The sequence below is a fragment of the Hyperoodon ampullatus genome (assembly GCF_949752795.1).
Source record: "Hyperoodon ampullatus genome assembly, chromosome: 19".
Taxonomy (NCBI): domain Eukaryota; kingdom Metazoa; phylum Chordata; class Mammalia; order Artiodactyla; family Ziphiidae; genus Hyperoodon; species Hyperoodon ampullatus.
The window spans coordinates 23,109,572-23,125,314 of NC_136932.1; the positions used below are offsets into that span (position 1 = coordinate 23,109,572).

Below are 15,743 nucleotides of genomic sequence, written 5' to 3' on the forward strand. Positions count from 1 at the left end.
TTTCCTTTCTACTTTCTATTATCCCAGTGTCCTACCTTTGTTCCCCATTATTGAATATTATACCTCCAACTGACAATACAAGTATACGGAATAACAAAAGGAGATGAAATTTAAATTAATCAAGTAGGCCTCTTACTAGCATCCCTAACACAAAATTTGCTAGCCAAAAAAAAAGTTAAACAGTTGGATACGATGTAATGTTTAGGTATCTTTTATCAAGTTTAACCTGCTCTATTTATCTTCCTTCACCATCAAAGACAGCTATCGCCTTCTTTAAAAGCTCTGTCTATAACTACTGGCCTTAAGGCGATTGGCTAGGGGGTAAAAACAACTGACTGGGAGCCCTCGTACTTAGAACTCAGGACTACATCTGGGATTCTACAGAGATTCTATTTAAAGTCAGGAGAGCTTTCTGATAAGGTGCTTCCTTACACTCATCCGTGGTAGAGGTGGTGGTCTCCTCTGGGTTTTCACAGCTGCTGACAATGGCAACGGCGCTAAATGACCTTCTTCTGACCTTGGTGTCTGATGCGCCGGGTCCTTGGGCTGGCGGACCTTTTCCCATGTTGTGGATCTGCTGGTCTTTCCAGTCCAGTTGCTTGGCGCTGCAAAAGGGAGCATAGACTTCCACGCTTCCCTCGAACTGTAAGCAGTTCACTTTGTAATACTTTCTCTTCACTTCCAAGACATCATTAAACCTATGGCCCCAGAGAATTTCTCGGGGAACGTAGGAACTCCTGGATTGGTGAGAAGTCCCGGTAGAGTCACCAGTATAGATAAATGTCACCAAAATCTCGAAGTTATCTTTGGCCACGGCTTTTCGGTCAAGGGCATACAGAGGGCTCTCATGGTCGATTTCATGAACGATCGTTACTGGTGTGACAAGGATGATCTGGTCATTGACTAACTTTAGGTCCTTAAATGCCATCGTCATCCGCCCGTCGCTGTCTTCTGTGTAGCGGAGCAGCTGGGCCCTGACCGTGCCTTCTACCACGTGGTTGGGGCGGAATTCACCAATGCGCCACATGAGGCAAAGCTTCCCGTCTCTCATGCCGATGAGGGCAAAGTAGCTGAACCGAATGGTCTGGGCTCTCTTCCTGGCGGTTGCCATTTTGGCCAAGGCAGCCCCAATGATGAAGGTATTTATAATGCAGCTTAAGATGGACTGAAGGATCACGGTGAGCACGGCCGCAGAACATTCCTCGGTGACACAGCGGTAACCATAACCGATGGTGGTTTGGGTCTCCAGGGAGAATAAAAACGCCCCCGTGAAGGAATGGACGTTGTCCACACAAGGCGTGATGTCAGGATCATTCAACAGATCTCCATGATGAAAGGCTATCAGCCAAAAGATAGAGCCAAATATCAACCAGGAGAGAATGTAAGATAAAGAGAAGATCACAAACATATGGCGCCACTTGGTGTCTACGAGGGTGGTGAAGATGTCCACCACGTAGCTACCCCATTCTCCAAAAATGTGCTTGAAGTACACGTTACAGCTGCCGTCTTTATGGAGGAGACGTCTCCTTGCTCTTCGTTTCTCGGCTAGAGCGTGCTCCTGGGGGTAGCCTGGGTATTTGGGGTCCACGTTCACGATCGGGTAGCTGCTGCCGTAATAGCTCATGCTTTCTAATGCCCTTTGGGCATCCGGGTGACTTCTGGGGCGGCGACTGTTCTAGGGGTGCTGCTATTTGTGAGTTTTCACTTCAAACCTGAAAAACAGAAAATCCGACACACTTGCTTTTAATTTGCATCTTTGGAGCAATGTGCCCCATTTGAGGCAATGTGATGCCATCTGAAACAGCTAAGACTTGATTTGCACGAAAGAGGCATTAAGTATTGATTACTCAGTTTAGAATTCAAGTCAGTCATTACAGGAACAAAATATGCAATTAGAGAAAATAACATTTTTATACATGCATAAGGCTTCAGTAAACACTATGATTATCCCAAATGAGTCCTCACTACCTCTTCTGACCCGACATTAAAAAAAAAAAAAAAAAATTGTCTTCATTTTGTAGACTCTTCTGGCCTGAGGGCATTTAGGAAACAAAGTAATCTGTAATGTAAAAAGGCAAAATAGAACTCAGGTATTTGTCTAGCCCTCTTAGAGGCTTTCTGTTTAAGTCAGATGGTTTTCCTTAGAAAAAGGAGGCAATTAAGGGTTTCTACGTTCCTGTTACAATGTAACTTACATACAGGTTGTATCATAGATGTTCCCTTGCCTTCTGCACCTGTAGCCTCCTCTCTCTTCCACGGAGATTTTTCTTCCCTGTGTACTTTTCAGGACAGAACAGAACTGACAGGGATGCTATTTCAGATTCAACTCCTTTACCCTAGCTCCACCTTCGGTCTTGAGAGGAAAAAAAAATCTTTCTTAACCCCAGAGGAGTTAAAACCACTCCCAGGTAAGCTTTCAATAAAGTATAAAATTGCTTCTGCCTTTGTTTCAAAACATCCATCCTTTTTTCTTTTTCTTTCTTTCTTTCTTTCTTTTTTTTTTTTTTTTTTTGACACTGGAAGCTTTTCTCTTTCCCTCTGAAAAGAAGCCGAAAATTTGCCAAGGTTGCTAATCTTGTTTCCCTCTTAAAGGGAGAATGCTGCAATTGGACTCTTCTCACCAGCTCTTCACTGTATTCCTGACGGTTTCACAGCTATGACTGGGCAAAATCATTTTCCTCCCTCCAAATCCATTCAGTCTTTAAAAGATCAAGTTATATTGATACATAGTGTTATTATTTCTTTTAGCATCCTTGATACAGGCCAATAGTTTTCCAGCTCAAATCTGAAAGTAAGTTTTAAACATTCAATATTAAATGGTCCTTAGTTACTTTTCTGCCAAAAAAAGGAGTCACTGGGGCCCAATGTTAAGAGTTTAGTAATTACTAGAATATGTTTTCCACATCGCCTACCTGTGCCAGGTGCGGGAGGGGCGTGGAAGGGGGAGGGGAAGCTCTGGATTAGAGGACCCTGCCACCGGGCAGCACAGAACATTCCGTGGGCGTAAATACTGTTCCGGACATGAAGACGCCCCTTGAAACCAACCAAGGCAATTAATCACCAAGTACTTATCCAGCGCCTTCTCTGCTAGGAAAAGGGAGGAATGAGTTAACTTCCCTCCAGTCAACAGGAATCATTTTTCTGCTTCTCCAGGGATCGGGCCCTCTTTACACTAAACACTTTGTTTGGTGAACCACAGTGAGGATGGACACTGGCTACAGCCAAAATGTCCTGGAAGGTGTGTCCACGTTTCTCCCTGTCTGTCTGCCCGCCCTGGCCACTTCACCCAGCCGTCCCCCAGATCTGCTTTGAAGAGTTACAGCCTCTCTTTGGTCAACACTTCAGCTGTGTTTCGGGGAGACAATTGTATACTTTCAGGATGGCACCCAAGGCTGACAAGATGCTTATTGGTAGGTTGAAGGTAAAATACTCCCACAGATTTTGCCCAGAATATATGTGATTCTTTGTAGGTTCCTGTCTGATTTGCCATTGAAGGACACTTTACAAACAAGAAGCTATTCAAGGTCGTCAGTTTCCACTCCCTCTCACATGATCATTCGAGGCATGAGAATGGGACAGTTATAATCAAAGGCCCACATGATTGCAAATTAAGAAGGAGATTTGGAGGTAGGGTTATTTTCCTGGTAAAGGCTTCCTTCTAACCCAGTTCCTTAAAGGGAACTGCATGCATCGTGGGAGTCTGAGAATGAGAAAGCACCGTTCGTAAATCAAGAGCTACTGTGTGACTCTGCTCTTTCTTGCTAACAAAAGAGAAAAGAAAGGTTTTGATTTGCAATGGCATTTGGTAGGCATCCCTGTGAATTCCAGTAGTGCCAACAACTGTTATAAACAAGCCATTTTTAATATACCTTCAACAGTATGCTAATTGGTGAATGAAGTTTCACTTAATGCAAGCTACAAGTGAGCATGTAGAAAAATTATTTCTGTAATGTAACAATTTCAGGGATCCAAGTTAACAGCTGTGAGAATTCTACCCCCAACCCATAACATCCTCTGCAGTGGATTATTATCACGATCACTCATTTCAACTTATCCAGAGAAAAGCTTTCAGATTCTGTTTAAATGCATACATTTTATTCATCTATCCTTTGATTCTCCCACCACCTAAATGATGCATTTCCAAAAAGACAATTGTTTTCAAGCTAAATGATAGATCATAACCAAACTAATTTATTTAATATTAACCATTTCTCAGCCTACACCATGAGCTAAGGAGTTTACAGCGGCCCTTTTGTCAAAATGGCTAGACAACATAGATGTTTATTAATCTCTTCTTTCATGTGTTGTGTTAACTTGAGCACTTTTCCAATTGTTTGCCATTAAGTAACAGAGGATAAGGCTTACTGATTGACTGGACATTCTATATTTAACATTTGTTTTTCTCAGAATTGAAGCCGGGCTTTAAAATTGCCTTAATGCTTTCATAATCATCTTGTCCCCATCGATTCCATGATGAAAAAGTATTTTCAGTGTTCCTACTTCTGTATTTCTTTTCACATGCTGTGTTCCCTGCTCTCCTGAAACTGATGGTGGCTATTTCAGTGATTGCAAAATTCCTTTCTTTAAAAATAAAAATGGAAATATGATCACTGAAATTACAAAATCGTGGGATATAAAACGCATAAGTAAATGCTAAATCTAAGGTCCCTCTTCTACACCAGTTTCAAACTATTTTGCCCGGTGATTAATGACAGAGGTAAGAAAGGACCTTTGTCATTACATGCAATTTCTTTGTCGTGACATGGGGTCCTTTTACAAATGTGGCTTAGATTAAGAGGCAATGCACAGTGAGGATGGTGGATCTTCCTGAGAACGCCATCCAAGTCCATTACAATTTGCAAGATACTCAGGATAGCACTGCAGACACGTGTGAGAAAGAAAGTCAGAGGGGTGAGCAGACCCAGTCCTGACAATGAGTTTTCTCAGACCTTGCTCATGGTACTAAGTTAAGACATTAAAAAATGTTCCTTAATCTATTTTGGTTAGTGAGATCTGCTATTAGTCCCCAGGTTTCTAGATCTTTGTACGAATTCAAGGAGAAACCTTTATGAATAGAGCACATTTCAAACAGGCTATAGAAACGACAGGGAATATTTTCAATAAGACAAAGGAGCAGCCTGTGTACCTGTCCCCTTTTCTCAATGCACAAAAGGGCCTCAGTCAGACTCAACAATTCGGAAGCAATTCCTCTGCTATTTTGCCACGTCCTCTCAAATTCAGCCATTTACCAAGCAGACCACTCTGCAGGTAGTTCTTCAAACCTAAGCTCTTCATTAGCATGTTGAGGTATAACACAGTGGCTAAGACTTTACAGTCCTGTGTCGCTTTGATAATAAAATTTGAACTTGTCCCTAGCATCTACTTAATATAAACATATGAATAGCAATAGTAATCATCTCTGTATAATTTGAGATGCTCCACAAATAAAGGTCTAAGATATCTTTGGTAAAATTCACTTTTTCATGCCCATGGCCTTTGAGGTGAACAAGTACTTCCTTCAGCATGTAAATGAGTTTCATGAAGTCATCAGTAATCAAGTTACTTTCCTGGCAAAACTGTTAGATGAGATAAATTTTGGTGGAAACATGAGAGTTGGCGGGGTAGAGAGTAGAAAGTGCGGCCTGAATTCTGCATGCGGGTCATTGTCTTTGAAGACCCTCTTGGTAGAGTCTGTGGTAAGGGAAGGGGGAAGGGGGCCACAGGGAGGTCTAGGGAGGTGTGAGCAGACGACACTTTGGGTGCGCTCTGGTCGGTGAGGAGGAAAGAAAGAGGGGTTTGACGAGTTAGGAAAGAACCCAAACAAGTTATTTTGCTCAAAACCTGTCCCACAGCTTCTTGCCTTAGAATTGAGCCTGAGCCTTATCTTGCCCAGAATCCTCATAAGACATTCAGACGCTCTTAGGTGGACCTCGACATTCAGCCACTGAACACCTGCTTCACCCAGTCCCTGCTGGACACCGCCTGTCCTTCTCCACACACTCCCTGATTTCAAACAGTGTCTCCTTTGTTGACAGATCCACGATATCTCATGTTTCCTTCTCAGCTGCTGTCACCCCCAGAGCAGGCTGTGGCTTCCCCTATAGCTTTTGTTCCCTCTCTGTTTCCTCCCTCCCAGCCCTACCCTCCATCCCTCGTCCAACTTCTCAGTGACCATGGATTTTCCCTCTTCCCTGATATAACCTTACAGTTTCTCCTTGAAAGATTTGTGCCAGTTTATGGAATAGAGGGGGTTTCATCATAGGAAAGGGACTTATATTATCAACCAACTGAAGTAGATGCTGGGAAGCAGCAGAAATCCAGCCTGACAATATAACTCGTAGCTTTATCTGGAGATCCTTGTTCCAGCCCCGTTTTCCGCTAAGTCATATGTATCACCTATGTAAATTCCGCCTCACCCCAAAGGATGCTGTGTTTTATAAAGAAGTAGAAGAAATCTGAAGTCTGGGATTCTGTTCCTCCATTTTCTGGATGTCAGGACAGCACCAAAATAATATGAGTTGTAATAGCCAATTGTTCTGGTTTAGAAATAGAATAACCTCATTATTAAGAAATAGCCTGAAATGATTTTTGGTATTGTAGAGGAATCACGCATGGGAGGGAGACTCCAGTTCCAGATCTGTCCTCTTCATCGCGAGTGGCTGATGTGCGTAACATTTCTCTTAACCTCCGTGTCTTCCCTGGTGACCCGGGGTTACCGAGGTTACCGAGGTTACTGAGTTATCGCGAGGTTTGAACGAGATAGGGATGGGCAGCCGTCTTTCACCGTGCTGGGCTCACAGCAGTTATTCAGTAATTATCTCCTGAATCTGGATCCCATGAGCACTGTTGCCCCTTCTGTAAAATATCAGAGCACATGCTTTAACGTTCTCAGAGAGCTTCCCAGTTGCATGACAGCAGGGCAGACAACAGTAAGTATGGATGTCACCACTGTTTCCTACCATTAAGCCACCTGGGCCACTTCTCTGTCCTTTCACCACTTCCCCCAAACCCCAGGGGCCGGGTCATTTTCTTTTCTCTTTCACAACTGTTACCAAATGGAAAATCCCCTAGTCCTTGTTCTCAACACACACACACACACACACACACACACACACACACACACACACACACACTCTTACGTACATGATACATACACTTCCAGCTCACGTTAAGAATTTTTTTGCTATTTAATCTGAGAAACCAACCTAAAGGAAACACGAGTGACAAGCTCGGCAAAGTTAACAGGTTAAAGAAATTCACAAGGCGCTTATCATACTTATTCTTTGTCTTAACTGGTATGTACCTGCTATACTGAGACAGCTCTTAAGGTTTCTCTTGTTCTTATCTTGAAAATCAGCCTGCCCGTCCCTGTCTTGGTTGGATGTCAGCCCCCGATGCTCAGAGTTTACCTTGAGTGGGACCCGGCTTCATGCAGAGGCTGGATATCATGAGATCTTAACATCTCTCTTAAGAGACCACAGTTCAATTTCCCCTGGTTGTGTAAGGACAGGACTTCCCCAGTGGTCTCTAAAACCCTCCAGTGGAGAATCAGTGACTGATTGTTTTCATTCGTCTTTTTTTTTTTCTTTTTTCATTTTTTAAAAAGTGAGCTTCTATATGTGCTAGAGCTACTCACCTTCAGGAATTAGTGAAGAGTCCCACCCTTGTGGGATTGGCATTTGAGAGTTGGGCATCGATAAAGAAAAGGAGATGATTACCCAGACTGTGGCGTAAACACCAAGGAGAAAAGCAAAATGAAGTACGAAGTCGGAGTGTCTGGAACCAGAGGCGATGGTGCCATTTCACAAGGGCAATGGGAGAAAGCTGGGTCCGGGACCCGACATGGGAGCTGAGAGATGCTCTTCAGTTCTCCTGGCTCTTGCCGTAGGTAAAAATGCTCTCAGCTCACGCCTTGTTGCCCTATTTTAGTTTGTTTGAGGCGCTCTCATTGTAAGGCTCTCACTATTGATAGGTGCAGTTTGGCTGCTGCATCTTTTGTGCTCAGCTAATCTTAAGGCCTGGTTCTCACAAGAACCTATCATTACAGGAACTCATCTGCATTTTATCACTGGATTCAAGCTTTCCTGATCAGTTAAGAACCTGGTTTTACCTGGTTTACCTAACAACCTGCTAACCCATTTCTTACCACTTTCATCCCGGGTGATTATTCTGAAATGTAAATATCCTTCTCCTGTTACCACGGGGCACAGTCCAAGTTCCACAATATGGTCCTCCAGTAGCGCAGTTAAAAGGCAGGAAAATGGAGATCAAAGATTTGGATTCTAGTTATGGTTCTACCACATCTTAGTTGTATGATATCTGCATCTTAACCAATATCTTGAAGCCGCATTGTGTTTATTTAAAACATAAGGACAATAGCTGACTTATTTCAAAATGTTTTTGTAAGGAATGAACGGCATAATATAAAAGGCTACAATGACTAGCACCTTGAAATCTGTCCTTATAATCTTCCATTAACCCTTAACTTGAATGAATATTTCTTCTCTGTTTCTGGCAATAGCTTATAATACCGGGTCCTTATGGAGTCTGGGAGAGATGGATGTCTGAATTACAACCTGAACGATGAGGACAAGTCTAAGAGGAAAGAGAAAACAAGGTTCCCAGGCAGAAGAACAGCCTTTGCAGAGGCTCCATGACTCAGAGATGCATAGGGCATGCTTTCCAAAGGGCTGAATATGAGGCAGGGGATGGAGTGGTGGTGGGGTCGGGGATTTGAAGCTGGAAAGAGAGATAGAGACAGAGCATAAATGACCTACTAGGTAGAATTAAAGATTTGGGTCTTTCTCCCAAGAGCAGTGGAAGCGATTGAAGTATCTTAACCAAGGGCACAGCATGATAAGACTTGCATTTTAAAAAGATCTCTCTGGCTGTGCCATGGAAAATTGGTTGGAGAAATTTAAAAGCAGACATGGGAAGGTAAGGCAGAAAGGTATTTCAGTAACTGGATAATAAGATATGGTGGTGGCTGGGAATAGGACGATGCCAGTTGAGATGGCAGAAGCCACTTCTCACTACAGCCTTTCCTCACCCTACACCTGGACGAGGGTCACGGGAACTTGGACTGACCAATCAGAACTTCACAAACAAGACTTTGATGCCTGAGGAAGCAACAGAAGCATGCTGAATCCTATTATTCCAGGCAACTACCAAGAGTCAAGAGGCCAGTGGTGTGACGGTGCACATCTCAATCACCCAGAGAAAGACACAAGCCGCGGCTTCCAGGGAGACAGTCCCTGAGGTTAGATTTTCATTTGGCCTCTTGATTTTGCTCAAATCAGGGTCTTTCTCTTCATACTTCCCTTGATGCTGTAAGCTACCTGATATCTTTTCAATAATATTTTCTTCTGCTTGTGTTAACAAGGGATAGCTTTTGTTTCTTGAAACAGAAAGCACTCAGTTACAATTCAGTTTAATTTACATTTTAAAAGTATCTCCTATATGCAAGAGTGCTGGTCTCTCACTCTCCTTTACTCCCATTATGTACAGGAGCAGCAAGTCCTGTTGGCTCACCTTCAAAGCAAATCTTAAAACTACTCACTTCTCATCATTGTCAAAACCACCATGTCTTTAATGGACCAGGTCTTCAATGGACCACAGCAACAGCTTCCTAAGAGACCTCCTCTTTCTGCCCTTACTGTACTTGGATCTACTCTTTTTAAAAATAAAATCAAAACATGTCACTCTAAAAATGTCATGAAGAACCTAAGGGTAAGACAGGAATAAAGACACAGACCTACTAGAGAATGGACTTGAGGATATGGGGAGGGGGAAGGGTAAGCTGTGACAAAGTGAGAGAGTGGCATGGACATATATACACTACCAAACGTAAAATAGATAGCTAGTGGGAAGCAGCTGTATAGCACAGGAAGATCAACTCAGTACTTTGTGACCACCTAGAGGGGTGGGATAGGGAGGGTGGGAGGGAGGGAGATGCAAGAGGGAAGAGATATGGGAACATATGTATATGTATAACTGATTCACTTTGTTATAAAGCAGAAACTAACACACCATTGTAAAGCAATTATACTCCAATAAAGATGTAAAAAATAAATAAATAAAATAAAGAATTAACACCCCCCCAAAAACTGTCACTCCTCTACTTAAAACCATCCAGTGTCTTCCCATTGCAATTAGAGTAATTTGCATAATCGGTATTGTATACAGATTGTATATATCTGACCTCTGCCCATCTCTGAAAATTATCTCCCAGTCTTCTCACCATTCACTCTCTCTCCTCATCAAATCTCCCTTTTTCACTAAAGCATGGGGCAGAAAACTACAGTCCATGGGGCACGTCCAGCTCTTTGGTTGTTCTGTAAATAAACTTTTACTGAAACACATTCAGACCATTGCTTATTCATGGTCTATGGCTACTTACTGTCACGTTACCCCTGTAGACCCAGGTAGCTGCAACGGAGACCATGTGCTCCACAAAGCCGACAATATTTACTATCTGGCATTCTACAGAAAATGTTTGCTAAGCTCTACTCTAACAAGTAAGGGTGTTCCTGCCCCAGGGCCTTTGCACTTCCTTTTCTGCCTGTGTGGCTTCTTATCATCACTGATGTCCATAAGGCCACCTTTCCAGAGAGGGCTTGTCTGATGAGGATATAAACTAAAACCCGCCCCCATACTGTTATTTTCTGTCTTGTTAACGTGATTTATTTATTTCAAAATGCTTACCTCTAACTGATGCGTTTGTTTGTTTGTTGGCTGGGTTGCCCCATGGAATAGATTGTAAATTCCTTGAGAAAAGCTCTCCTCGTCCTATTTACCACTGTATCCCCAGCAGCTAGAGAGATAAGCAGCATGTGGACCCTCACTAATTAGACTTTGAAGGAGTGAACTAACAAATAATTGAATAAGACCAATTGAACAGCGCAATACCCTCAAGGAGATTTCAGTCCTAGCAAGAGAATCATCATTCCTAGGGGCTTCCCTGGTGGCGCAGTGGTTGGGAGTCCACCTGCCAAAGCAGGGGACATGGGTTCATGCCCCGGTCCGGGAAGATCCCACATGCCGTGGAGCGGCTGGGCCCGTGAGCCATGGCTGCTGAGCCTGCGCGTCCGGAGCCTGTGCTCCGCAACGGGAGAGGCCACAGCAGTGAGAGGCCTGCGTACCGCCAAAAAAAAAAAAAAAAAAAAGAATCATCATTCCTAGTTTCATAAAACCATCAACCCGGCCAGTTCTCCAGACACCAGCTCTCAACTGCTTCCATTTACCTTGCCTCTCCCCTGTCCTAGCTGCCAGTTCATACATAGTTAAAAAAAAAAAAAAAGAAGTCTTTCTATCCACTTTTGCTTAGCAGCTTCCCTAGAACTGACAATTTTTAGTATGGTAACTACGTGTAACTATGCTGCAGAACTCTCTGGAAATCTGGAGTTGAAAAAAAAATGCCTGGCACTAAAAAGTGTTTAATAAAATGTTAAAATGATGATTGAATTATTAGAAATGTGGTTCTCCTAACAGGAATGCATGTTCTTATACTGCCATTTCAAATATAAAATATTACATTATATATATATATATATCTATATATATATATATATATATATATATATATATAATTTGAACTATTTCTGGAGGTGAGTTGGGTACATGTGGCAAAAGTCTATGAATTTGGTTCGGCTTCTGATCTAGCAATTCCGCTTGTAGAAATGTATCCTAAAGAAACGATCATGAATGAGCAGAGAGACTTGGCTAATTTGTAGGGCTATTTGTAGTAGCAAGTTTTGGCTATGGTTTAGCCATCTAATAAATGTGGGATTGTTTCATAGGTAATGGTACAACCATATCATTACTCATTATATTTAATGTAGCCATTAAATGTGATAGAGTAGAGGAATGACAGAAAAAATAGAAAACATATTGTTTGGTGGAAAAAATGAAAGAGGACTATAAAACAGCTTGTACAATATAATTTTTTAAGTTTAAATACATTTAAACATGGAGAAAAGACAGAATGATAGAAACAAAATGTGAATTGTGGCCCTCTCTGGTATGATCGTTTTCTTTTCTCCCCCCTTTTCTTCTATTTGTCTATTTACAATTTCAAAAATTTTCCAATGAACATGCATTACTTTTGCAAAGAAGAAAAAAAACAGGTATTTTCAGCTGGTACTCTGAAGTGTACTGATTCTGAGGCTCCATAAAGGGGGAGCAAACCAACGGCTATCTAAAAGCATTTATTAGAGTGTTTAAAAGGCAACTATAAATAGCCCAGAGAAGCAGACAGTCTTAGAGACATTTAAAGTCAGACACTGATGCTGTAATTTTTGCTGGAACAATTCACAGAAACAAATATAGTGACATTTAATTCATCTAAGTAAAACCAGATCTCATTTAAAACAAGGAAGTGGGGGAAGAGGGAGCTGGGTCAGAGTTGGCCGCTGGAGACCAATTGGAGAAATCATGAAAGCAGCTGGTCACAATTCAGGGCTACATAAAGCATAGTTCAAATTCAACAAGCATCGAATGCGGTTCTTCTCCCTCAGTGCCCTCTTGTCTCCCTTCCCCATTCCAAAACCTATTAAACTGCTAATGCCTTTGCTTCTTGGCTTGGTATACCAAAGTCTGTTTTAAGAATCTTTTATCCTAATATTTGCAATCACTTTGGAAAGAAAATATTAAAAATTGTGTTATTTTGCAACTTGACTACTTTAAGGTCTATGTTAAAGGACTTTTAAGACGCAAGGAAACGATCTTTAGAAATGGATGAATTTGAAGAAGGCAATTAGATATTTATGATGTAGATTTGCCTAAAGAGCTGGCCCTAGCCAATTCTTCATAATTCTTATTCATGAACTCCGAAACCTCATTCAGATACCCCTGAAAGCAGTAGAATGTTTTTTAAAAGTGCAGTCTACTACAACCTGCTTCTGAGATCCTAGGGGAACACGTTATACCTCCAGATCTTTGGATCCCACCCCAACCATTTTGATTTATTCCCCTGCCCAACTCCCCTGTTGATTCTCATATATCCTCAAGATGGAGATCCACCATGTTAAAGCTTCAAGAATGGAGAAGATGGGTTCTAGCAGACATGAAATTGAGTTCAGAGGCTTGCTCGATCACTAGTAAGACTGTGCCCCCTGCATGTTAGTCTCTGAGCCTCTGCTAGCCCTTATGAAAAAATGTAGGTCATAGGTTGCTAGGGCGAGTAAATGAGCTATGCTCCCAAAGCTCCTTCCACAGTCTTTGGTATCTAATGAGTAGTTAACTGCAATACTTGTAGCTGTGACTACAGACCGTTCAAGTATAGATCCCAATGAGGAGAGAGAAAGAGTGAGGGAAAGAGGTTGAGGGTTATCTACCATTTTTTTTTTCCTCTAAGAATCATGAGGCTGGCAATTTCCAGACTTGTTTTAAAGTCTCCTTCTAGCACCTGACTGCCTTGATATAACGTTCAAAGAGCCATGACAGAGCTGCCAGAAGGACCACAAGTATCACTAAGAATAGATATTATTGTGTACTAGTCACCCACTTTGATTTCTAAGTGCAAGGTTACCTACGACTGGCCTTGAATAGCTCCTGTGTACTTTGGTTTGGGAGCTGCTTGGGTTGAACTGTTCATTCCAGAACAAATATATTTTATGGAAAGTGTATATGCTGTCATGTTTCACCTTCTCCAAGTTTGATATGTATAGTATTCCAACAGAAAACCAAGTCCTATCTCTCTATTGTTATTTTCCCATTTTGTGAGAACCGCCTGCAAATTGTCCTTTTGGCAATTACAGAGAGTCTATTTATTAGTCTGTTCAATCTTCTGGGCATCTTTGATCTCACAGATGTAATTTGCTCATAGATCAGGAACTCCTGGGATAATGTCTACTACTTCTTTGACCTTTAAATGATTGAATTTCTGTTTTAAGCTGTCAAAATGAAAACCCAGGACGTCTTTATTGGGGAGGAAAATAAAGCGGCTGTTATTGGCTATTATCTCCATTCCCATTTTCCCTCGCTGATAAAGATAAATTGAGAAGGTCTTAAGATACAAGACAAATGATGTCCCTAGGAAGATCCAGATAGACAGCCGACTGATACAATACTTTAAGCAGTGGGTTGCCTATCACATGAGATTAGCTTTCTATTAGACTGAACCTTTTCAAGGGTACTTGGCAAAGAAGCATTGCCTCTTACTACAGATAACAGAAGATTTAGGTAGCTGACAGAAATTAGTGTGTTAGATAGACTCTTGGATTTCCATGCATTTCATTTTCTATACCTTCTCCACTGGTTGTACTTCAGTTTCCGCTAGAGTGCTAGAGAAGAAGAATAAATCACCCTACCTAAGTTGGAAGGTTAGATATCATTACCTGTGAATGCCTATACAAACAGAGGTGACCCAGGTTAGCAAGACTTCTCTTAAAAAGAGAAGTGGTTCTGTTCCCAGCATTTCTTAGGCTGGAATATTCATTGGGATGAACACTGCGGAGTTGAGTTTGAGGCAGACGGGGGCACTTTTCCCTCACTTCTCCTGCTAAGATGTTTAGACGTGCACTGTAAAAGACTCTATCATACCAATGCCTGTAATGAGCTGGAAAAGATCATGGAAACAGCCTCAGTGTATCCTTCAATTCAATCGACTTTTAACTGTACCTGAGGCATTGGGGGACTATTCCCGAGGATTATGAGGACAGTTACTGCCCTTGAGCTGCTCAGTCTTGCCAAGTACACCACATTCGCTCTGTCAAGACAGGCCACTGAGAGTAGAGGCTTCTCTGGTGGAAGAATATCAAAGTGACATCACGTAGTGGACCCAAAAGAAAGGTAGTTAGGTTTGAGACTTTTCCCAGCATTTAAGGTGCAAACGTACCTCCCCAGCATTCTGCTTTTGTGGTTAATTCTTGATTTTCTAGGCTAAGGAAGGAAAACAGTGGCATAGATAAGCCACAGAAGGAAAGAAGTGAGAAACCGATTTGCATTTGGCTTGGAATAAATCACAGGCTCTGAAAAGAATGCCCCATTTCTGTACATGGCTGGCTTTTAAAATGACCTGAAGTCAAGCTATCAGACAGGCAGGATGTAATCAAGGGGAACATTCTGGGTAGTTGAGCAAAAGGCAGTTTAGGAATTTTCATTTTTAATTCCTTGGGCTAATTCATCCAGCAGATAATCTGCCTATGGAAATTTGAGTGGTGCTTGGCTTGAACAAACAGATGTCCCACATCCAAATCAAAATGCGTTCTTAGCCAAGAATGTACACAGCATAGCGACATGGAGAAAGATTTCCAATATATTTTGAACATTCAACAATTTTTAGCTACTGATTTTATTAAAAATCATTCATAACAATTGTAACTGTAGCCAGCATGGCCTCCTTTTATTTGAGGCTGGTTGGAGGAGGGTAGGTAGAGGAAGGTTTTCTCTGCTAATAAAATAACTTTTGGCTTCAACTTAATCAAAATGCCAGCTTGCACCCAAGTAAGGTAGATAACATTTATGAAAACTTCATTCTATTGATGAGCGTTGGCAGTCCTGCAGAAGTTTAATTATCTTAACAGAAAGAATATGCTGTGAACGAAAACAGCTTTTTCCACGCGTAGAGTTTAGGGCCAGGGGAAGAAATGCTGGCTTTTTAACTGAGAAATGTAAATATCATTGACAGTTTGAACTCCCAAATCTCATGCAAATCTCCTGTAGAAAGAGAGATTGGATGCCCTCATTGAAAAAAATTAGAAGCCAGTCCTCAAAGACAGATGTTCAAACGCTTGTGAATACAC

General features: G+C 41.8%; 1 protein-coding gene across 1 annotated transcript; it reads right to left on the bottom strand.

Moving 5' to 3' along the window:
* Positions 1 to 364: 364 nt before the first annotated feature.
* Positions 365 to 1,624, bottom strand: KCNJ16 (potassium inwardly rectifying channel subfamily J member 16; the record flags this gene model as incomplete). Its single annotated transcript, XM_079725964.1, has 1 exon — positions 365 to 1,624. The coding sequence occupies one exon, from the start codon at positions 1,622 to 1,624 to the stop codon at positions 365 to 367; it is 1,260 nt and encodes a 419-aa protein (XP_079582090.1).
* Positions 1,625 to 15,743: the final 14,119 nt, after the last annotated feature.